Source organism: Lepidochelys olivacea (genome assembly GCF_965140295.1).
Source record: "Lepidochelys olivacea isolate rLepOli2 genome assembly, chromosome: 13".
In the NCBI taxonomy this organism is placed as follows: domain Eukaryota; kingdom Metazoa; phylum Chordata; order Testudines; family Cheloniidae; genus Lepidochelys; species Lepidochelys olivacea.
The window spans coordinates 14,061,246-14,084,762 of NC_140423.1; the positions used below are offsets into that span (position 1 = coordinate 14,061,246).

General features: G+C 40.1%; 1 protein-coding gene across 2 annotated transcripts in view; it reads right to left on the reverse strand.

The window, feature by feature from the left end:
• Positions 1–23,517, reverse strand: part of DOK5 (docking protein 5) — an 89,448-nt gene that overhangs the window by 38,151 nt on the left and 27,780 nt on the right. For both annotated transcript variants that reach the window (XM_084645330.1, XM_084645331.1), the window contains exon 2: positions 3,917–4,024. In XM_084645330.1, the coding sequence (XP_084501456.1) occupies positions 3,917–4,024 (108 nt within the window). The remainder of the gene's footprint in view (positions 1–3,916; positions 4,025–23,517) is intronic.

The window sequence follows — 23,517 nt, forward strand, 5'->3', positions numbered from 1 at the left end:
TATTAATTATAATTGTACTAGAGATAGCATCAATTTCAAAAGAAAAGTCATTTCAACCTGGAAAACTGGAAGTTTTTGTTTCAAAAATGTCAAAACAAAACATTGACAATTCTGATACTTTTTTCCTCCAATTTTGTTGTTGTTTTGTGCTGAAAAATTTGTCAGAACGGATGCTTTCCCACAAACAAGTATTTTTCTGCTAAAAGATTGGTCAGAAAATTCCCAGTCAGGCCTAGTAAACAGGTTTTGGGGACATTTTGTCAATTAATAAGTTATGCTACAGCTGAACACCACCCTATCTCCATTTCCAATTTCTCTCCCAATGAAAAATGTGGATACTGCTACACCACAGACTTTGTTACCACAGCAAAGGGGAAATACTACACAGGCAAATGATAGCTCATCCTGGTGCATAATTAAATTTAAACAATACGGTCTGATAAGCATTGCTTATTTTTCATTTTTGGGTGTGCATAGAAGAATGATAAACATGGAGAAGCAGTAAATTATAATGATGACATTGACTGTTTGGTGAGGGGCATGGAGAAAATACACTTCCAGATTCACTGTTAGAATACTGAACGAAATCATTAATTAAAATAACATTTACTCTAGACTACAAATGGTTTCTCATGAAAATGTACATACTGCAGCAGAAATATTCTGGATATAGATAATTATTATTGTGATTAATTTGCATTGCAGTAGTGCACTTAGGACCCCGCTGCAAATTAGAGTCCTGTCATACAAGGCACTGTACAAAAATGTATAGTTAGAGACAGACCCTGTGCCAGACAGTTTACATCTAAACCGTGGAGCAAACTGGCTTCTGGCGCACACACTTCTACTGGGCATGAGGACACCCACTCCCAGGCTTCTTGACCATCATGTTTACAATGTCGAGCTCCACTGGCCAGATGCATGGCTCACCTACAAATTCTTGTCCATAGTGGTCTCACATAGGGAATACTGGAGTTATGCTCCATTTTGTAAAGGAAATTGCAGGACACCTTGCATGGATTCTTTGTGGCTTCATTTCCCATGTTTTTAGACAGTTGAGTCTTACATATCTGGAACTTGGGTCAGCTCTGGTTAATAGGCACTGAAGTTTGAAACATTTTGGTTGGAATAACCTGGATTTCCCACAGCAGAATCTTATTGGGAAAGCATAGCTTGTGTACAGTAGGTTTGCTTAAATTCTCATGGATTGGCCAGTACCAGAAGTGGGACTATTAGCCTGTCACAGAATGAGCTGGCCCATTAAGAGGGTTGAGGTCTGAGCTGAACTTGTATCAAATTTGGTCTGATGGTGATCTCCCCAGGTAGAAGCAGTGAGTGAAGTCACCTGACAAAGCATCAGGTGACTAGGAATTGGGCCTTCTGGGGGAATAAGAGGACAGTCCTGGCCAACTGGCTGCTTGGCTGGTGGATGAGAGTCAACTGACTGGAATATACCATTTAGCTTGACACATTTGGGCTTGAGCTCAAAATGCAGCATGAGCAACCATACCAAAATGTTTGTGAATACCCAGAAAGAGAAAGTACAGTTTCCAAAAATCTTGACTGGGAAGTGCATGTATATAGAGGTTTGAAAAGATGGCGGCCGATCTAGGGATGCGAGTCAAACCCAAACCTAGACAGATTTCAAGTGTATTCAGCATCCGAGTCAAATCGTTCACACAGCTCCAAAAAATATCATTAAATGTAGTTCTAGATGGAACTAATGTAGCTTTCAGAAGTATGTGTTGCACACACATTTTTTAATTTTAAAATTACATGAAGAGGTTTTATTTCCTTAGAAACTTCATGTTTTGGGGGGGGGGGAATGTTGGGTTTGGGGCTTGTTTTGGGGTGTTGTTTTTTTTTTTTAAACCAAAACATTTCTAAACAACCCAAAATATTTTCCTGGAACATTTTTAGATGTTATTTTTACTCAAAAAACGTTTTTAAAAACAAAATCTTTCAACCAAGTCTAGTGTTTATTTTGTGCCTGCAACTATTTCTGGGTATAAGTTTAGCTGCTTAAGGGTGAGATTTTCATAAGTACTCAGAACCGGCTGAATTCTGCTCCTTTTGAAATCAGTGGGAGTTTTACCATTTATGTGACTGGGAGCAGAGTTGGGCCTATACGGAGAGCTATTGTAAATGACACCCTAGCTGTCCAAGCTCCTGATTACATCCATAAATCAGTTACTTGACATTAGGCCATATCTTGCAACTTGATTTATGTGGTTGGAGCCCTACGCCTTCATGGAATCCCTCTGAAGTTAGTGGTAGCCATGTGGTATAGGGTCCACTTGTGCAGAACCAGTTGCAGGAATTGACCTCTGGATTGCATATGTAATAAACTTGCAAATGCAAAAATGGATATCCTCTTAAAGAAGAGAAGAAAATTTGGCCTTAAGTATTTCCGTTCCTCTTGGATCTCAAATCCAGTCTTAAATTCAAAATCTTCCAGGCAGTGGTGCATATATGGCTGATGTAAATTTAATCTCTTATAATACTAATGCAGAGCATCAGTAATTGTCAGAACTGCACCATCATAGATGTTACAAATTCCGTACAGAGCTGAAATGTATCTACTCTAAAAATACATACTGTGTAATCCCCGCACAGATCAAATGGAAAATATATTATTCACTTTTCATTGCTTTTGCAAACTGCTTAATATAAATTCGAATGAATTCCTTTTTCTGGGCATGATGTACTACAAATAGCCCTGGGGTTTTATGACCAATCCCTTATAAATTATGTAGAGCATAGATACAGATGGAGTCAAATAGGAAAGAATTCAGATCCAGTATTCCCTCAGGATTTCCTCCTATATGTCTCACAAACTGGATAAGAGAGGATCAGCCTCAGAAGCTCATCTGCAGTGTCAGGCACCTAGGAGGTTATGCACATAATTCCTAATTTTCAAACATATTAAGCTTTTGCCAACAAAGATTATAAATTAAAGCATATTATTTTCAACTCCACGCCCAGGAGAATTACTCATGTAAATTCTCAGATGAACTGAGATGAGCAGAGGACTCTAGAGAGAAGTGATTAGAAAAATTAAGGAAGTTCATTGGTCTGAAAGGCATCAACGAGGGCTTTCACATTAGCCAAATTCGCTAACTTCAGCAGAGTTAGACTAAGGATGAATATGTGGTCCTTTCTGTTTCCAAGAGTTTGCACAAATAATCTCTGCCAATATAGACCATTACAAGTTCAATTGAAACTTGTGTCTAAAAAACCTGGCAGTAGGGCCCTTAAAGTTTTGGGTTATGGCAATTATGATTTAGACTCCCCTTTCCAAGGCAAGCACTCTGGGCCTGATTCTTGATTACATTAAGGCCATCTTAGACTCTTTTAGCAGTGCAGATGGGTCTTAAAGTAGGTGTACAATATTAACTTGCTCCCCTTACATCTTTGACAGTGTAAAGGAACCTTTAAGTTGCCTTAGTGTAAATGAGACTTAGATCCTATCTTTTTATATGTCTGAAGTGTATTTAGCTCACTATTCTTGCCATGTTAATAAACAACTCTGGTTTTGATTCATAAATTAATTAATCACATTAATCATTAATCACATGGTTTCAATGTTGAAAAAGAGGGGACACACGTTTTGTGAAAACTTTCATGAATTTTTTCCCAACTTTTCAACCAGCTTTAAGGCTCATCAGTGCAACAGAGTTAGGATAGACACAAAAATGAGCCCACAATTTTGAGTATCTTGATTATTTACAGTTATATTCATAGTAGATGAGTTGTCAAACTATACAGCTTATAAAATCTTTAAATTTCACTGGAGAGTTTGTCTTTGAAGTAGCAACAAAACTAAGTATTCTTGGCCTCTAAACATCTGTGGGAGCAGTGTAGAATTATGAACTCAATGGAAATTTGGATACGTTTACATATGTCCAAATCTTACCTTGTGGTAGCACCTAAAATAGGCAGCACGCTCATCTGAAAACTTCTCCAGTCGTTTTGGCCCTTTGCTTGAAGCTTTCTTGAATACTAACCAGCATCTCTGATAAATCTGGAAGCACAAAAGAGTAAGCTTGGCATCTCCAATGACTTGAATATCGCTGACATTTGCATAAAATGCTTTCTTTTTGATGCTTGTGCATGTGAACTTTTTACAAGTCACAAACTAATTGTTGCTTAGAGTAAAAACAAAACATTCTATCCACCATGGATCTTAGATAGATTTACTGAAATCAGAAGAAAGAAAATGAGGGTTTTGAAGACAGATCCAGGGGGAAAAAATCATCACTGGCCTGATTTCAGAATACAATGGCATGAAGAAAAAGCTTCGGAACAAAATACTTGTCTGATCATTTCCTTTAATGTTAGGCACTAGAGGGAAAAGGATGCAAATCATGGACTTGCTAATGCAAGATCGTTTCTGTTCCCAGGGGATCAATACTATAGCGTGAACAGTTGAATGATTTTTATTTAGACATATTGTATTATTGTAATGGGAGTAATTAAAATAGACATAGGATTCAGTCTTGCTACATGCAGTTCAGATAGCAACTTTGTAAAATCTTGGTCAGAGCAGACAGGCAGGTATGGAACTTTCCATAACAAAGACAGGAAACAACACTCTGTTTCTGAAGGGATTGGAAAAGTTACTGGGCAACACAAAGGCAAAATCATTCAATTATCCTGGAATCTAGAACTAAAGGTTGGTCCCAATGAAGTCAATGGGAATTTTACCAACATTTTGCCATTAATCATTCCCATATGTTCACTGTATTCACCTGATATTTATTTTTTGAGCTCTTCTTCTGCTTAACAGAACACCAGGGAAGTTGAAGGAGTATTTCATAAAGCCCCCATAAACCCAGCCTTTACCCACCTGTCTCTCCAATTACTGCTCTAGTCCCCTTAATCTGTTCACTTTAAATATAATTGTGCCACTTACTGATTATCATTAATTGTACTATGGTAGCATCTGGGAGCCAACCAAAATTGCCACACTTTCAGAAGTGTGTGGCTAAGTTAGAAAGAGTTCACAGAAAAAAGTGATAAAAGGTTTAGAAAACTTGACCTTTGAGGAAAGGTTAAAAAACTGGGCATGCTTAGTCTAGTCTTGAGAAACAATGACTGAGCGGGGACCTGATGAAGAGTCTTCAGGTATGTTAAGCAACTAAATATCAAAGCCCTAAAATTGTGACACCCCTCAAAATGCATTCACAAGACCATTTCTAATTGTATGATTCACAAACAAAACTGGACTCACAAAAAACATGTTTAAAGAAAACAAGGAACGTTGACATTAAAGAATCATCATGTTTTCCATACCTCCCCCTCCCCTTTCTAGTAGATTAAATGTAGCACAGAATAACATATTTACTCATAACACTGAAATAGAAAATAAAGAATTATTAATGATAAGATTAAGAGCTTTGATAGCTGTATTTTTAATTATTTGTAATTATGTATAGATGAATTAAACACTTAGGTCAGGGTTTTGGTCAGCATATGCGTGGTTTTGGCAATTCTTTCACATAGGATTGCTAATCTGCTTGAAATGTTATTGCTGACAGAAAACAACATGTTGTGTTGGAAGACATAAGTAAAAACAGTCAGAAACATGAAATGAAGGAGTATTTGTGGCACCTTAGAGACTAACAAATTTAGTCTCTAAGGTGCCACAAGTACTCCTTTTCTTTTTGTGAATACAGACTAACACGGCTGCTACTCTGAAACCAAACATGAAATGATAAATAAATAAATTTAACAAAACAAAAAAACTTTTTTCTCGGGAAACCCAGGGCAGTGACACAAAAACAATCTGAGCCATAAACTGCAAACGCAGCAGGAAAAATACAGAAGATGGGTACCTGAAGCTTGCACATGTGTAATGTATGGGTTACCTAAAATCCAAAGGGTTGATGTGCTAAAAGCCAATGGGATAAAGATTAAATAATCTGTAACGCAGAAATGTATAAGAGACCTAAGTGAGCATGGTTCCAAACAGGAGAAACATCAGATCAGAAACTGAACAGGGAGGTTGTGGAGTCCCCATCATTGGTGGTTTTTAAAAATAGGTTGGACAAACCCGTCTGGGATGGTCTAGGTTTACTTGGTCCTGCCTCAGTGCAGGGGGCCTGACCTGATGACCATCTGAGGTCCCTTCCAGCCCCGCATTTCTAGGAGTCTAAACTATTGTGGCCCCATCGTGCAAGGTACTTTAGAAACAGACTAATATGTAGTCCCTGGCCTACATATTATAATGTTAGATTTTATAATCTAAATTTTAGAGACAAGATAGCAAATGGTAAGGAAGGGGGATATAACACAAGCAGAGTGAAAAAATGTGGTGGGCTGAGAGCATCATGTTAGTGCCATGGGTTTTCTACACTTCAGGGCAGTGTTCTGTTCGGATGGGGATTAGCTAAATGGAAAGACATGGGAAGGGTGGGACAGGAGGGAGAAAGAGCAAAGAAGACAGAATGAAGGAAGGAAGTGGGTATGAGAGGAAGAATTGTTCAGTGGTTAGGGCACTAATCTAGGATTTGGGAGAGTCAGATTCAACTCCCTGCTCTGCCACCGACAGTCTGTCATTGGGCAAGTCACTTAGGAAACTAAGGCACTGACAGTCTATCTGTAGAATGGAAACAACAGCACTTCCCTACCTCAGATGGATGTTATGAAGATAACTGTATTTAAGATTATTGTAAGGTGCTCAGATATGGGAGCCATGTACTTGCCTCAAATAGAAAGTGGAGTGAGGTGCTGGCTTTGGGGTAGGGAAAAGTAGTTCTGGTTCCTTACAACTGTTGCTTCCCATACAACTGCGTTCTAAACCCCCTTCAGTCTGAGGGCTGTTCTAAACTTAACACTTAAGTTGAGCTAGCTATGGTGCTCAGGAGTGTCTACACTACAGAGCTATAGAAACACCACTGCAGTGCAGTGTGCCGTTGTAGCGTCTGTAGTGTCGACAGCTTGATTCTCCCTTGTCCACTACCAAAATCCTCTCAGAGGTCTTTAGTTACTCCATTATAGCCAGACTCCAGGATCTCTATTCTTTCCTCCCACTCTTTGAACCCTCTGTTGCTTCCAAGAAGGTGAGCGACACATGTTTTGACTTCTTATCCTTCCTTGACCTCCATGACTGCATCCTCTTCTTGTTTTCCTCCAACCTCAGATTTCTCCCTCAGTATCTCTTTAGGTCAGTGTCTTCCTTCTCCTCAGCCACTGTGCTTGAGGGCTTACAGAGGCCCCACCTTCTCTTCTTTACATACAGTCTCTCTCATACAGTCACATAGCTTGAACTACCATTTTTATGCTGGTATTCTTTCATATCTATTTTTCCCATCCATCCTCAGTCTGTCTCTCTAACATCTTCCTCTGGGTGTCTGGTGCAGAGGCTCAACCTGAAATTGCCTAAGGCAGAAGCCATTGGCAAGACTGTAGCTGTCCAGGGCTTCTTGTACTCACCTTCACCAGAGAGACCAGTACTACCTGGACCTCTTCCCCACTCCTGCTCTTTCCTTCCGAGATCTCCCTATTCCCCACTCTGTCACTATTAACATCCTTCCTGTCTTTCAGACGTGGTATCGTCTGGGATGCCATCTTCAAGCCTTGTTCCCTCCCCTTCTCCTCCCCCCCCCCACATATATTCAGGTTGTATCTAAATATTCCTCCACACCATTTGTAATATCCATCCTACTTTCTCTCTAGACAGCTCAAAACTCCTGTCCACACCAATAACATTTCCTGTCTTGATTACCGTAACCCCCTCCTCTCTAGCCTCCTACCACCTACCTTACCCCTGCATACCTGGCACAAATGACGTGGCAGTTTTGGGTACACAGCCAATGCATAATCAGCATTTTAGAGGAAGAAAGGATGAGTTAAATTGTAATGAATTTAACAGTGTCCATCACTTAAAAATGCAGAGGAATGCCAGCAACTGCCGCATTCTTGAGGTGAAATTGTTTTCAGCAGCTAGGCAAATACAAGCAGAGTTACAGACTTAGAGGATCCAGAAGCTAGATGAACAATTTCTGCCTTAATAAAATAGCCACTAGATAAACTATAAAGGTTAAGTGTGATTATTGGAATCTGGAAAGTTAACAGACAGAAGGGAAATGTATTTATTTGTTGAGTGTAACAGCTGGGAAGGCATTCATTTTTAAGTCAGTAATATTAATTTTTTATACATTTATAAATCTTGCTTTGAGTCTGATGCTCTGTTGACATCATGTATGTATATTTGTATACAGAATACCATTGGTGTGCATGGCACTTTACAGAAAACAGCCTTTTACTATTTATAAATAAAATCACTGGGTTTATCTACCTCCAGCATGGACAATAACTAGTGCTTCAAAAGGTATACAGCAGGACACTGTTCCTGCTCCTTTGTCTGGTTCTACCTGGGGGAGGATAACCCTGGTGCAGACACTGCAAAAGACAGCTATAAGACTGTCTTCTAAGGGTGCTCCTGCACGCCCCAGCATAAGGGGAGTGGGACCAGGAGCACGAAGGTGTGCTGGGGGCTGGACTGTAGCAAAGCCCAGAGATTCTGGGCAGCTCTGCAGCCTGCTTTATCTGAGAGGCCCTCAGGGCTACCTACCAGGGAACACAGCAACTTCGGGCCAGGAGGGTGTGAAAGAGGCTTAATCACTCTCCATCTATGCGGCAAGTCCTGCACTTCACCTCTTAAAAGTGCAGCACAATTTCACTCCAGGTGTCCTTGTGTGGTCCGCTTCATGGCACTGTCTGTGTGCCCCCTGAGGTGCATTATCGGATAAGGCGGGGAGGAGTGCCTTTCTCAAATAGTCTCACTAGTGGAGACAGGATGCCACACTACATGGATCACTGATCTGCTGTGTGTCAGAGGAGATTTTCCTGTCTTTGTGACAGGTTTCAGAGTAGCAGCCTTGTTAGTCTCTATTCACAAAAAGAAAAGGAGTACTTGTTGCACCTTAGAGACTAACCAATTTATTTGAGCATAAGCTTTCGTGGGCTACAGCCCACTTCATCGGATGTGACACTCACTAGGTGCCACTAGTACTCCTTTTCTTTTTCCTGTCTTTGTGTGATCCAATACAATGGGCACATAGCTCTTGATTTTGTGTCTCTCTCATTCTACCACTGGGAGTTACGGACACATATTTAGAGAGTAGCGTATCTGATTATGGAAACTCCCCAACTATTCTAGAGCGTGTGGATTCAGATTCAGATTCAAGCAGTAAAAATACTGCATTGTGAAAATGAGTGCGTTTCAGAAACCTTTTGGATCCACTTATTCTTACTCAGTGCTCAACATCCACTATATAAATTACAGCTATTACGCATTGCTACTGACAGATATGAAATGGATCGTTGGGAAAATGAAAATATTTGAAGACACGAATCACTTTCTCATGATGCTTCCAAGCACACAGCCTCAGAGAAGGATGGTCTTGTGCTTAAGGTGCCAGTATAAGAACTGAGAGAGCCAGGGTTTCTTGCCAGCTCAGCCACAAGTCTCCCATGTTATCGGGGAAAGTCATCTGTGTACCTTAGTCTCTTCATCTGTAAAAAACTGAATGATAAAATATTCCTCTCTCACAGAAGTGTTTTGAGGATAAATTTGTTCATGAGGTGATCAGGCAGTAAGATGATGAGCACCACTACATTTTTAAAATGAAATGTTTGTGTGCATTAGATATACACTTGCAGCAAAATGATCCATTTACTGTGCAATTACACAGACTCCAAAACTATAGCAAAGTACTTCTAAGTAATCTTCAGAGCCAGTCAGGTTTCACCCTAAGTCTAACTAAGGAAACAAATTTCACAAAGGATACAGCTCAAACGCAGTAAGAATTAATGGGCCAAATTTACCACTGTTATTTGCATTCCAGACTTGTCTAACACTGAAAGTAGAAAATATACCAGCAGAAAAATCTGACCTACTATCTTCTTGGGTCAGATCTTGCTTTTGACTTTTATGCTTTTGATACAGCAGGATGTTGATTGCAAAGAACAATGGAAGGAAAAAGCCTAGAGTTATTTATTATCTTCGTGCTCTTGCCTGAGTACCATAGGCTTTACAAGCTTATGCTCTAATAAATTGGTTAGTCTCTAAGGTGCCACAAGTCCTCCTTTTCTTTTTGCGAATACAGACTAACACGGCTGCTACTCTGAAACATAAGAATAGTTACTTACAGCCTAGGTCTGGTGTCACATTGCAATGAGAACACTTACTTTGTGCTGCTTTCTACTTGAAAGAGTCTCAGATGTTGATTATACTTTACATCTGGGAATGTTTGAGGTGGTTTCTGGATGAGAGCAGGAGGTTAGTAAGTAATTTTCTACAATACTTAATTTGAAATACTATCTTGAGAGTTTATGGGACACATGCTAACCAAGTCATTAAGCTGTCAATTTACTTAGGATAACCTTCCTAATATCAAACATTAAGCAGACATCTTTATGATACTTTAAAAAGGTTAGGAAGAAATATAAAAGTGCTACCGAAGATAATGTCTTCTAGTTTCCTTTGATCTAAGTTTGAATTAAAGACTAGTGATTGACTATACACACTAATACAATGTAAAGCCTGAATTCATGGAAGTAAAATGTAGGATGTAGGACAGCTTAGTGTAGAAAAATTCATAATTGGATCCATATGTATTTTATGACCAACAAATGTCTACCCGGATTAAACCTAACAAAATACAACAGCAGGTAATGAAGACAAGAACTAGAGGCCATGTTATGAAACAAGAATATACAGAAAACTCAGGCAGAACTATTTCATGAGGTGGATTAGGATTTTAGATTGTAATCTCTTTGGAGCAGGACTGTCTTTTTTACTCTTTGTACAGTGTCTAGCACAACAGGATCCTGGTCCATACACTATGGTAATACAAATAATAAAGAAAACACTGATGGAGAAGATCACTAAACCAAATAATGTTAATCACATTTAAGAAACAAGGGGCATTCAATTTATGCACTCTGCCTAAGTGAATTATTGGACATCTCTGATGGAAACACTAACTTGGGGCTTGATCCAGAGCCAATTGAAGACAATGGGAACCTTTCCATAGTTTCAATGGACTTTGGATCAGGCCTTTGGAAAACAATCCATGGTGCTCATTCTGGCTAATTCCCAGGGAAATCAATGAGAAGTTGGCTGGAGTAAAGACTTCAGGCTAGATCTTTGGATTGAGACAAACTGGGGTGGGTTGGGGGGGAAGAAATTATCACGCAATCTGGATTCAGAGTAACAGCCGTGTTAGTCTGTATTCGCAAAAAGAAAAGGAGGACTTGTGGCACCTTAGAGACTAACCAATTTATTTGAGCATGAGCTTTCGTGAGCTACAGCTCAGATGAAGTGAGCTGTAGCTCACGAAAGCTCATGCTCAAATAAATCGGTTAGTCTCTAAGGTGCCACAAGTACTCCTTTTCTTTTTACACAATCTGGAATTACATGAAGAAAATATGGTACACTCTTTGGGCCTGTTATTTTGAAAGTTCTGTGCATATATTCATCAGTTTCACATGCATTTCCCACTGAGTATTTACACACACACACACCCCTCATTTGTCATATCCATGTGAAAAACACCTGCAAAGCATCTGCCTCTTGTAGAGAAAACTCAGTCTACCTTGTGTGCCTGCTCTAAGGCTAACAGACATAATCATGCAGTTCTATTGCAATAGGGCCCTTGTGCAGACTAGAGGCTGCACTGAAAATAGCATTACCAGCTTCCCGTACCAGCTCAGATAACAGTATGTCACAGGGTCACAGTATGTCACAGTATGTCACTAGCTATCCCCAGCCTTCAATTTGGATGTAACCAGAAATTTCTGTTAAATAATTATTTACACCTCTGCATTGTTGATATAAACCAAATCATGACAGAGATGGAAAGCAGGAAACCCGTGTTGTATAATTACTTAGAAAAGAGTACGGCTGAGCTTTTAAAGGTGAGTTAGGCATCCAACTCCCATTGAAATTATTGGTCACCGGGTGCCTAACTCCCTTTGGCTCTTATGAAGATCTCAGCCGATAACTCCATTCAGCAAGCATGTGCCCAACTTCAAGCAGAGGATTAACCCCATTGACTTCACTGAAATTACTCATATGCTTAAGTACTTTGCTCAGGACCTGTGATCCACACCAGATACAAATGTTATAGCTTATGAGAAGTAGCCTCAGATTCTCAGTTCTACCCCGGACAGTGACTCTTTTGTTGACTAATCTTGTTTCTATCCCCTGTTTTTCAATCTTTCCCTACTTTCCATTTTATCCTTTTTCCCTCTGAGTATTGTTCTGTTCTGCTAATAACTTTTACTGTCTCCCTTCCCCCAATGAAGAACAGTCTGGGACATTTACAGCCTATTGAGAATTCTCTCCGATTTTCCAGTTTATTGGTAATTCAAGAACATGTTCTGTTGAACCCTAGAGTTACTAGTGTTTGTGAATTGCATTGTTCAAGGATTTCTAAAGAGTGACCAAGATGAAAACCCTCTGTTTAATCTAGCAAAAATAGATCTTACTTCAAGACTTAAAAAAAACAAAATAAAAAAACAATAAAACCTCTTATGCATTTACCTGGGCTTTGCAATTAGGACATGTGTTGCAATTGTTTTTTTTTCTGAGCATCTTTATTATTTGTTATGGGGAAAATTTTCATAGGCACAATGAGGAGTAGGGTATCTTTGTGCCTCTGAAAAATCATCCCGTTTGTATGATCATGGCACGTAGAAGCTCCAGCCAAAAACAGGGCCCCATTGTGCCATGCTATACAAACCTGTCATGAAAAGCTTAGTCTATTTTAACCATATAAACCCTACAATTTGAGACAATATTCTCCTCAAACCCTTCTCCCAATGAGAGAAGAGGTTGGAGAACCAGACTGGCTTCCAAGTAGGGGAAAAAAATAGTTAGAGATTTTTATTATATCTCTTGAGTATTGATCCCGGTTTGTTACTTCACTTACAAATGAAACAACCATTTCAGTTCAGAAACTTTACAGCTCAATACACTGGAAAATAAAAGTCCCATAGTACCTCTTTTTTAAAGTATTATGGTCTTGATGAGAACCATTATACTGGGCTAGTGGTGTTATCTTTATATAAAAAAATTGGATTAGAGGTCTGGTCTTAGCCAGTTACAATAAAAGAGAGAGACAAGGCAGTCAGTCAAATTTCATTGCCTTTCTTACTAAAAATTGTCTTTTTTTTTATTTAAGAACAATGTATAACAAAGAGAGATATACAATACCCAGTCCTTATGGAACCAAAGCTTGCAGCTGATGGCAGCCTGATCCCAGTCCTGTCCGGTTCAATCAATAACTCAAACTTACATTCTTTTATAGATAGACAGTTGACAATCAATAACTTCACTTTTTACATTAAGGACCATTGTGCATATCCACTTTTTTCTGGTACACATTGCAAATTTCCAAGTAAATATTGCAATACACAAATTTTCCATACTAATGCAGCCAGTGCCTCTTGAAGTTAGAACATTTATTCTGATAAATAGGATATTATACTAAACATTAAGCAGTTAAACTGTCTATTCTTAAAAAAGATGACAATTTTATTATACACATTATTCTTAATGCTTGCTAGGGGTTTGATTCACTTGACAATAGGCCTTTACATAGCAACAGGTCCTTTGACCGAACGGTCAACAGTGGTTAGAGCAGAACACTAAGATTTTGGACTATGAATCTGTTTCAGATTCCAACCCTGGTCTTGCATACTGGTTTTAAGATTTTACTATAATTAGTGTCAAGTTTGATTTCATCCTAAAGTTTATGTTTCATATGCTGGCCAGAATGATTACAGCTGCACATTTTAGATTGTTTGATACGTACCTATGGGTCTTCCCTATTCTAGATGCACTTGCCTTCTCAGCCCTACTTCTATCAAACAATTCTATGACCTCATACTTAGTAGTTGTTTTTTCAGAGGAGGTTAAACAGCCTGCTACTTCAACAGGAGAGGGTCTTTATTAGTTATCTTTCCAGCCAAGAAAACACGTAATTCTACCTAAATATTACAGATGAAGAAAGTAAACGAATTAAAAACATCCAGGTTTCAGAGTAACAGCCGTGTTAGTCTGTATTCGCAAAAAGAAAAGGAGTGCTTGTGGCACCTTAGAGACTAACCAATTTATTTGAGCATGAGCTTTCGTGAGCTACAGCTCACTTCATCGGATGCATACCGAAGAGTTCCCAGAGGTTACCTACTACAGGACAGGCCTAACAAAGAAAATAACAGAACGCCACTAGCCGTCACCTTCAGCCCCCAACTAAAACCCCTCCAACGCATTATTAAGGATCTACAACCTATCCTAAAGGATGACCCAACACTCTCACAAATCTTGGGAGACAGGCCAGTCCTTGCCTACAGACAGCCCCGCAACCTGAAGCAAATACTCACCAACAACCACATACCACGCAACAGAACCACTAACCCAGGAACTTATCCTTGCAACAAAGCCCGTTGCCAATTGTGCCCACATATCTATTCAGGGGCCATCACAGATGGCATCACAGGGGCCATCACCATCACAGGGCCTAATAACATCAGACACACTATCAGAGGCTCGTTCACCCGCACATCCACCAATGTGATATATGCCACCATGTGCCAGCAATGCCCCTCTGCCATGTACATTGGTCAAACTGGACAGTCTCTACGTAAAAGAATAAATGGACACAAATCAGATGTCAAGAATTATAACATTCATAAACCAGTCGGAGAACACTTCAATCTCTCTGGTCACGCAATCAGAGACATGAAGGTCGCTATCTTAAAACAAAAAAACTTCAAATCCAGACTCCAGCGAGAAACTGCTGAATTGGAATTCATTTGCAAATTGGATACTATTAATTTAGGCTTAAATAGAGACTGGGAGTGGCTAAGTCATTATGCAAGGTAGCCTATTTCCCCTTGTTTTTTCTACCCACCCCCCCCAGATGTTCTGGTTTAACTTGGATTTAAACTTGGAGAGTGGTCAGTTTGGATGAGCTATTACCAGCAGGAGAGTGAGTTTGTGTGTGTGGTTTTTGGGAGGGGGGTGAGGGGGTGAGAGAACCTGGATTTGTGCAGGAAATGGCCCAACTTGATTATCTTGCACATTGTGAAGAGAGTTGTCACTTTGGATGGGCTATTACCAGCAGGAGAGTGAATTTGTGGGGGGGGGGCGGAGGGTGAGAAAACCTGGATTTGTGCTGGAAATGGCCCAACCTGATGCTCACTTTAGATAAGCTATTACCAGCAGGACAGTGGGGTGGGAGGAGGTATTGTTTCATATTCTCTGTGTGTATATAAAGTCTGCTGCAGTTTCCACGGCATGCATCCGATGACGTGAGCTGTAGCTCACGAAAGCTCATGCTCAAATAAATGGGTGAGTCTCTAAGGTGCCACAAGTCCGCCTTTTCTTTTTTTAAAAACATCCAGTTATAGTAACAATAAAACATACTAAAGAAAGAACACAGATCGAACGTTGTCAATGGAGATTGTTACACCACTTGTAGTTGTTCTACCAAATAGGATGGACTTCCCTATAAGACTTTATCTTCCTCATTGTTCCAGCCTTTTGACTCCGATACTCAGCAATTTACAAATACATTCGGGGGTTACACAAGGTGGAGAAAATATATTGTTCCTACAAGAATGTGCGTACCTAAAATCCATCCTGTCTAAGCCCAGAGGAACAAAATAAAATAGTTATGGATCCTCCTCTGCGACGTGAGGAGCGTTCAAGTCCACATGGCATTCTAATGTCCCATCCAAAGCAGTAGGTAGTTTCATATTTTGCAATGATATTTGCAGACTTCACATTTGCCACTACAGCATCAAATATAGGTTCTATACTCATGGGAATGAAGTAGTGTAGCCCACACACTTCCTAGGTGTGGTGTTCTGTCCCATCTAGTGGCACAGAGACCACTTAGAGAGAGAGAGAGATAAAATGAGTCTGCTCTACAGCCTTAGCTAACAGCCAGCTGGCTTTTAGCTCATGCAGTAGAGGCTCCAGAGGTCCCCGGTTCGATCCCGCCCGCCAATGACCGGGGTCTGTCGGCGTTACAGTAGTACAGGGGTTCTCAAACTTAATTGCGCCGTGACCCCCTTCTGACAACAAAAATTACTACACGACCTCAGGAGGGGGGACCAAAGTCTGAGCTCGCCTCAGCCCTGCTGCTCTGGAGGTGGGGGCCAAAGCGTAAGGGCTTCAGCCCCAGGCAGGGGCCTGTAACGTGAGTCCTGGCACCCAGGGCTGAAGCCCTTGGGCTTTAGCTTCAGCTGGGGGCAGTAGAGATTGGGCTTTGGCCCCAGACCCCAGCAAGTCTAAGCAAGTCCTGGCAACCCCATTAAAATGGGGTTGCGACCCATTTTGGGGTCCCGACCCATAGTTTGAGAACCTCAGAAGTAGTAGATTGTAGCAATTCTGGCAGGTGGTGCCAATATTTGATCATTGAAGGGTGTGATAGAGAAAAAAGTATAATGTAAGTAATATTTACTTCGCACAAGACATGTTTGCTCTCTGAAAATCCTCAATATGCCAAGTGACCAAAGTTATGAGAAATGTGGCTAGATCAAAAGATTTGGAAGAATAATAATTTAGAAAGGAGATGTTTTGGGAATTCAGGTACCACAGCAATGAGCAAGCTATAAATACCTTGACAGACAGATCAATAAATCCATGTTCACCACTTCACTTTCTTTGCATCCAAACAAACAGGAAGCAGGAAAAGAAATGAGGACACAGGGAGCCATCAGTGCACTGTTAGTTTTCCAAGTGCAGATTCAGAGAAATAATTTATCTAATGCTTAAATTAAAATGGAACAACAATAGCCTCACACTTTTATATTGATTCAGACACATGGCAGCTACTACAGCAAAAGCTTTACACAGCTAAGAAGAAATCTTGAAGTCAAATGGCAGGAATTAGTTATGGGTGAAGAAATTCAAACAATGCCTGAATAGATACCATTGGGACAGAAGACTTCTGAGGCACCTGGAATTCCTCCCAGCTCAATGTTTGACTAGACCACTAAGAACCAGAGGGAGAAAAAAAAAGATGACATTCAAGAAGTCAGTCAAAAAGGAATTTGATGAGATAGTAGCAAAACCAGAGATTTCATGGATAGAGCTGTGAAAATCCGTACAAGGGAAGGAGAAAAGAATCAAATTTCCTGGGTATGTTGAATGAGAGTTTCAATCCTTCTTTGGTATTTTTTGTTATTTTCATGAAGGATAGGAGCCAAACAAACGCAAAGGTAGAATATAGCATTAGAACAGTCAGCATCAGTTCATCCAGATTAAAACTTATTTTTTTTTAAATCATCATATGATTCTTAATGTCAGCAAGTAAATGCTACATATTGTCAGGTTTACGGGTATGATCCAGTAAGGTGCTGAGCCCTCTGCCCCCAATCTAGCAAAGCACTAAGCAAATTGCAATTATAAACAGAGATCAGACTTCAACCACACTTATAAAACACTACCATGTACTACACACGCTGCAGTTCACACCTTCATGGTCATACATGGCAAGCAAGATAAGCCTGCAGTCAGTAACAAGCAGAGCTGGGTGGGGAAACTGGATTCCCATCCTGCAAAAATCTTTGCTAATTCAATTTTTTTCTCATTCTGAGTTGGCATGAACCAGAGACCTCTGTAATTTTTCAAGGTCCCTGTGATCCACTCATGCCAGAATAGCCAATAGTCCAGTGGTTACCCCACTAAAGTGGGATGTTGGAAACCCAAGTTCAAGTACTTATTCTACCTAACTCAGAGCAAGGACTTGAACCTGGATTTCCCAGGTGAGTACCCTAAGCACCTGGCTATTTGTGGGGGAAAGTCAGTCAGTCAGTCTGTCTGACTCTCTCCCTTCCCTCCTCCCCAAACCCCACAAACAAACTCAAGCTTGGACCAGAAAAATCCTTCCCAATGAAAGCTCACGGAAATGTATCAGTTCTAACTCAGCACTTTCTAATGAAACCTTTTTTCTTTTCTTTTTTTTCAGAAAAAAATTCCAGCCAGTTTGTGTGACCAGACTTCATCAAATGAGCAGACTTGGTCAAAGTAAGAAGAAGGTGCTATGCAAATTTTAAAACAGACAATTTAAATTGTTCACTTTGGGACATCACTGCCACAGGCTAAGAACTAACAAAAACAGCTGCTGAAAGGCAATTAGTTATGTACATTAATGGATTAACAAATTAATCTGCAGCTAGCAAGGTTCTATCACTTCACTAACCAAATGGTAATATTGTTAAACAGTACTTTGTTGGAATTTACACTTCATAAACTAGGAATGGTGGATAACATGGTCACATGGAGTGATAGTGAGCAAGCAACTGACTGTGTCCCTTAATTATTTATGTATAGGCTAACACTTTAATGTTTTGTTGCATAACGTAGTCTGCAGCAAACTCTGTGATTGGTTAATCCAGGCCAGGATTCAAACAGACCCTGTTCCTCAGTCTGAGCTGAGAGTCAATTTTCTAGATTCCCTGTGTCCCTAGCAGCCTTGGTATAAAAGTTTGTTACACCAGGGTCTGCCACAAGAGAAACTGCATAAAATGGCATTCTTAACACTCCTACATTGGTATGTATTAATATGAATCTAAATAGCCAAAGTATGTTGGTTCCCACGAGCACTAATTCATTAATATAGAGAGCCACCAAACAAAATGGGACTGACATGTTGTGAGGCTAAGGCCATCCTAATGCCAGGGAGCAGAGGCTAATATCAGGAAGTGAGTTTCAGTTGGCCTGACCAGCTCAGTGTACCTCAATTCATTAATGTCATAATCTAACAGATGTCACGTAAGGTATCCTTGGAAAATCAACACGCTGATCATTACCGTACACACACCCCACAAGAATATTAAACACCCAAAGGGCTGTACAAATGCAAAGGAAATATGGAACTAAAATGTGTTTGAACCAGACAAGTCTGGGGATTGGATAAACAAGTTTTTTTTTCTCCAGACACAGCCAAGGCCGATGCCTCCATTCAGGTGTAATCACAGACATCTGGCAATCAGTCAAGTGGCCATCCATTGGCATACCGGAGACTGCAGGGACAAATCAATTTGCATTGTAAAAAGCATGAGTAGGGAAGAAACGGAGGTGAAAGTAAGCCAGTATGCCCCGGTACGGCGCACCGGCAAGAGCCGGTGCGCCATACTGGGGTGGATCAGCTTCCCCAGCTGCAATTTAAAGGGCCTGCGGCTCTCAGCAGCGGCTGGAGCCCCCGGCCCTTTAAATTGCTGTCAGCGCCCCGCTGCCGGAGCCCTGGGGTAGCGGCAGCAGGGTTGGGGTGGAAATTTAAAGGGCCCAGGGCGGTAGAGGCGGTAGAACCCACTGCTCTGGATTGCACCCCAAAAAACCAACATGTGTGTATGTAAGAATCACCAGTTATCTGCCAATAACAATGCCAGGACAGCCGAGTTCCTCTTCTCAAAGATAGGAAAAGAGGGGACATACATGTTCTCCAAGCACAGTCCCACAGCCTATGTCAGAGAGGGTGGAGTAGACAATGTATGTGTCTCCGTATTCAGCTTGTGTTAGTGCTCAAATACAATGACAAACAATATATCATAAATAGGATACCTAGTCTGTCTTGTTAGGAGATAGATATATTGTTTTTACCCCCTTCACACTGTTGTCACGTTGGACTTTGGGACCAAACGAGTAAAACAGTGTAAACTTACTACAGAATTGAATAATGTGTGCAGAAGGGCGATTTCTCCCCCTGAGTATCACTCCACCCGAATGTAACCTCATTTACCTTGTAGACCCTAAAATAAGATGCTAATTAGAACATTAAATAGCTATTAGCCTTTACATGTGTCAAGGATCCTTCCCCACTCTGAACTCTAGGGTACAGATGTGGGGACCTGCATGAAAACCTCCTAAACTTACTTTTACCAGCTTAGGTTAAAACTTCCCCAAGGTACAAACTATTTTACCCTTTGCCCTTGGACTTCCACTGCCATCACCAAACGTTTATTTATTAGGAAAGTGTTGTTTGGAAACGTCTTTCCCCCCAAAATCCTCCCAACCCTTGCTCCCCACTTCCTGGGGAAGGTTTGGTAAAAATCCTCACCAATTTGCATAGGTGACCCCAGACCCAAACCCTTGAATCTTAAGAACAATGAAAAAGCATTCAGTTTCTGAAAAGAAGGATTTTAATAGAAGTAAAAAGTAAAAAAGAATCACCTCTGTAAAATCAGGATGGTAAATACCTTACAGGGTAATTAGATTCAAAACATAGAGAATCCCTCTAGGCAAAACCTTAAGTTACAAAAAGACACACAGACAGGAATATTCATTCTATTCAGCACAGCTTAATTTCTCAGCCATTTAAAGAAATCATAATCTAACGCATATCTAGCTAGATTACTTACTAAGTTCTAAGACTCCATTCCTGTTCTGTCCCCGGCAAAAGCATCACACAGACAGACACAGGCCCTTTGTTTTTCTCCCTCCTCCCAGCTTTTGTATCTTGTCTCCTCTTTGGTCATTTTGGTCAGGTGCCAGGGAGGTTATCCTAGCTTCTTAACCCTTTACAGGTGAAAGGATTTTTCCCTCTGGCCAGGAGTGATTTTAAAGGTGTTTACCCTTCCCTTTATATTTATGACAACATGCATTTACAGCATGTTAGTGCTGAAAGGCAAAATAGTTGCCTTTTGTATGTAGATTGGACAATCTAGCCTGCTTCTTAAAACAGATGATCAAAGTTCTCTGTTGTCTATTTCCATTTTATCAAAGGTAAGAATTCATCAGTTCAGTGAGGCCAAACATACAAACAAGTGGACACCTAATTAATGCCTCTCTTACACTACTTATATTATTGATGATGTCTACCCTACCAGTTCCTCTCAAATCACGTTGTATACAGAGAATTAATACCAAGGAATAGGCTCTAACTGGCAGATGTTAAGCAAAACTCAAAATATTGATTTAAAAAAAAATCAGTAAGCACCAGTTTTAACTCTGGAGAAGATTACTGGCATAAAGGGGTAAATCCTGCCTCCTACCATCCTTTGTGGCTATGCTGTGCAACTGGAGATTCTCACAGAGCAAATTAATCCGAATTAACTAAAGGCATGACTTTAATGTGGTTTAGTTAAACCACATTAGACCTCTTTCTGGATGCTTTCATTCAGGATTACAGTGGTCTTAATTCAGTTTACCTACTTCCAGTGTGAAGTAGCACCATTTTAATTCTGAATAAAGGCGTCCACACAGGGATTCAATGCAGTTTAACTGATTCACTTTAAATATTAATCCAGATTAATTTTTGTGAGGGTCCCTGTGTATACAAGCCCTAAGAAATGTGCCCCACACCATGCATAAATACCACAAATGTTACTGAGTCTAATGGGCTGCAGTCACAGTTGGGAGCAATTCCATTGCTGCTTCATAACTACAGTATAGGAATGAGACTATATTATCTGTTCCCCAATCTCTGATATATCCCTGCACTCAGGCTGTGTGCATTGAACATGATCTGATCCTATGAACACCAACATACTCCGCTCAAATGAAAACTCCTTGCATCCAAAACCATTTGCAGAGCCATCCGTGTAACTCACATAGAATACAAAGGAAAATGGAAAATGCTAATTTTACTGGGTTCCGAGGTAGTTTGCTTGAACATATTCCATCCAACAGTATAGCTGAGGAACTTGTTTTTGGATTCAGATTCAGATAGGGATAACACACGAACAGATGGCTACAAAGAACCTACTGTGGAATTGCTTCTTGGAGACATTAAATGAGTCAGCACTTTCAGTCAACTATAGTAGCACTGCGAGTACGGAAGCCTCTTTATACAACCGCTACAGTTTAAACCTGCACACAATTCCTGGCTCCACCACAGGCATACTAGATGATCTTGGGGAAGTCACTTCCTTCTCTGTACCTCAGTTTCCCCATATGTAAAATGAGGATAATTATACTTACCTCCTTTGGAAAGTGCTTTGAGAGCTACTGATGAAAAGCATTGTAAATATATTATTAGAAGTGCAGAACCTAAATGTTTTGTAACTGCTTAAAAAAATTACACACACACACACCCCGGAAGATCCAGCTGCCAACTACAGAGTCAATCAAAACATGGATAGAGAGACATGGTAGGTTGGAAAATACATTGGCCAATCTAATTTGTGAACTGGAATCCAATAAAGTGACCCAGATTGAGATTAGTTCTTTCATAAACAGCATATTTAAAGCCATTTCCAAAATGGCATCAGTATGACTTCTAACATGGCAATGCTAGTGTATTGGGACTTCTGCCATTGAATTCAGTTGGCGAAACATTAAGTGCTAAACTTTCAAAACCAAACATCTATTTGCTTTGCATGTGTGCAACCTCCTGGAATTTAAAATTAAGTTTAAATATGCAGCCTCTGACTTCTGTTTGTCCACCTGGGGTTGTACACAGACAAAATTTGGTTTTTGATGGACCAAGATAACTGTCTGCCTGCTTTGTGAGTGCAGTAACATTTTGGATACAGTTATCTAGGGATAAATCATTAACAGTGCACAATTATGTATACTTGACTTATGAATACTGGGCATCTGTTAAAGCACATTTTTGAGAATTCAGCCCAAGACACTATGATCTGCACCTGCAAATAACTGCAGCATATATCACACCCAGCATTACAATAATATCAGTACTGAACACTGAATATAAACGTGTCTGTTTCGAAGACAAAACTGAATCTGATCGGTTTAAACAAAGATGCAAATAGTTAGCATTTTTGGCATCAGTTAGAAGGACTCTTCCTATGATCAACAGGAATTACCAATGACATACTTAACTGATTTGAGGCCTGATCTACCTATGATGAGGGCTGAGAAGCTTTGGCTTCTCATTAATACACTGCACCTTAATTTGAACACAAAGCACTGGATACTCAGTTGGTGCAAATGAATCTAGTTCCATTGGCTCTGATTTACACCAGCTGAAAACCTGGCCCAAATCTCTCAAGAAATAGATTGAGCCAATACATCCTCAGTTCTCCCTACACATGTTCTATAAAACTGCTATGACTTAAACGTACTGCAACTCTTTGGGTCTTCTTTGCTTAGACCATAAGCAATTGGAGGCGTGGGCCATCTTTTGGTCTTGTGTTTGTACAGCACCTAGTACAATGGGGTCCTGGTCCATGACTAGGATTCCTAGGCAGTATGCAATACAAATTAAATGTTTTATCTTCAAAAAGGACCTGACTGCATTATGTTTTCAGTTCCTGAACAAGACAGTCAATATGGAAATGGAAAATTCCTTTGTGCTATTTGCAAAATATGATAGGCAATATCCTCAGCTGGTGTAAATCTGTGTAACTCCATGGGCTAGATCCCCAACTACACTGATTTACATTATCTGACAGTCTCCATGTGTTTTTCCCCTCATTAATATTTTTCACAAGAAAATCCCAAACACAAAAGCATTACAACACATCTAGTGAGACAGGTTGCTCAAATTATTTACGGCAGGGGCTAAATTGCCTTTAAAAAAAAAAAAA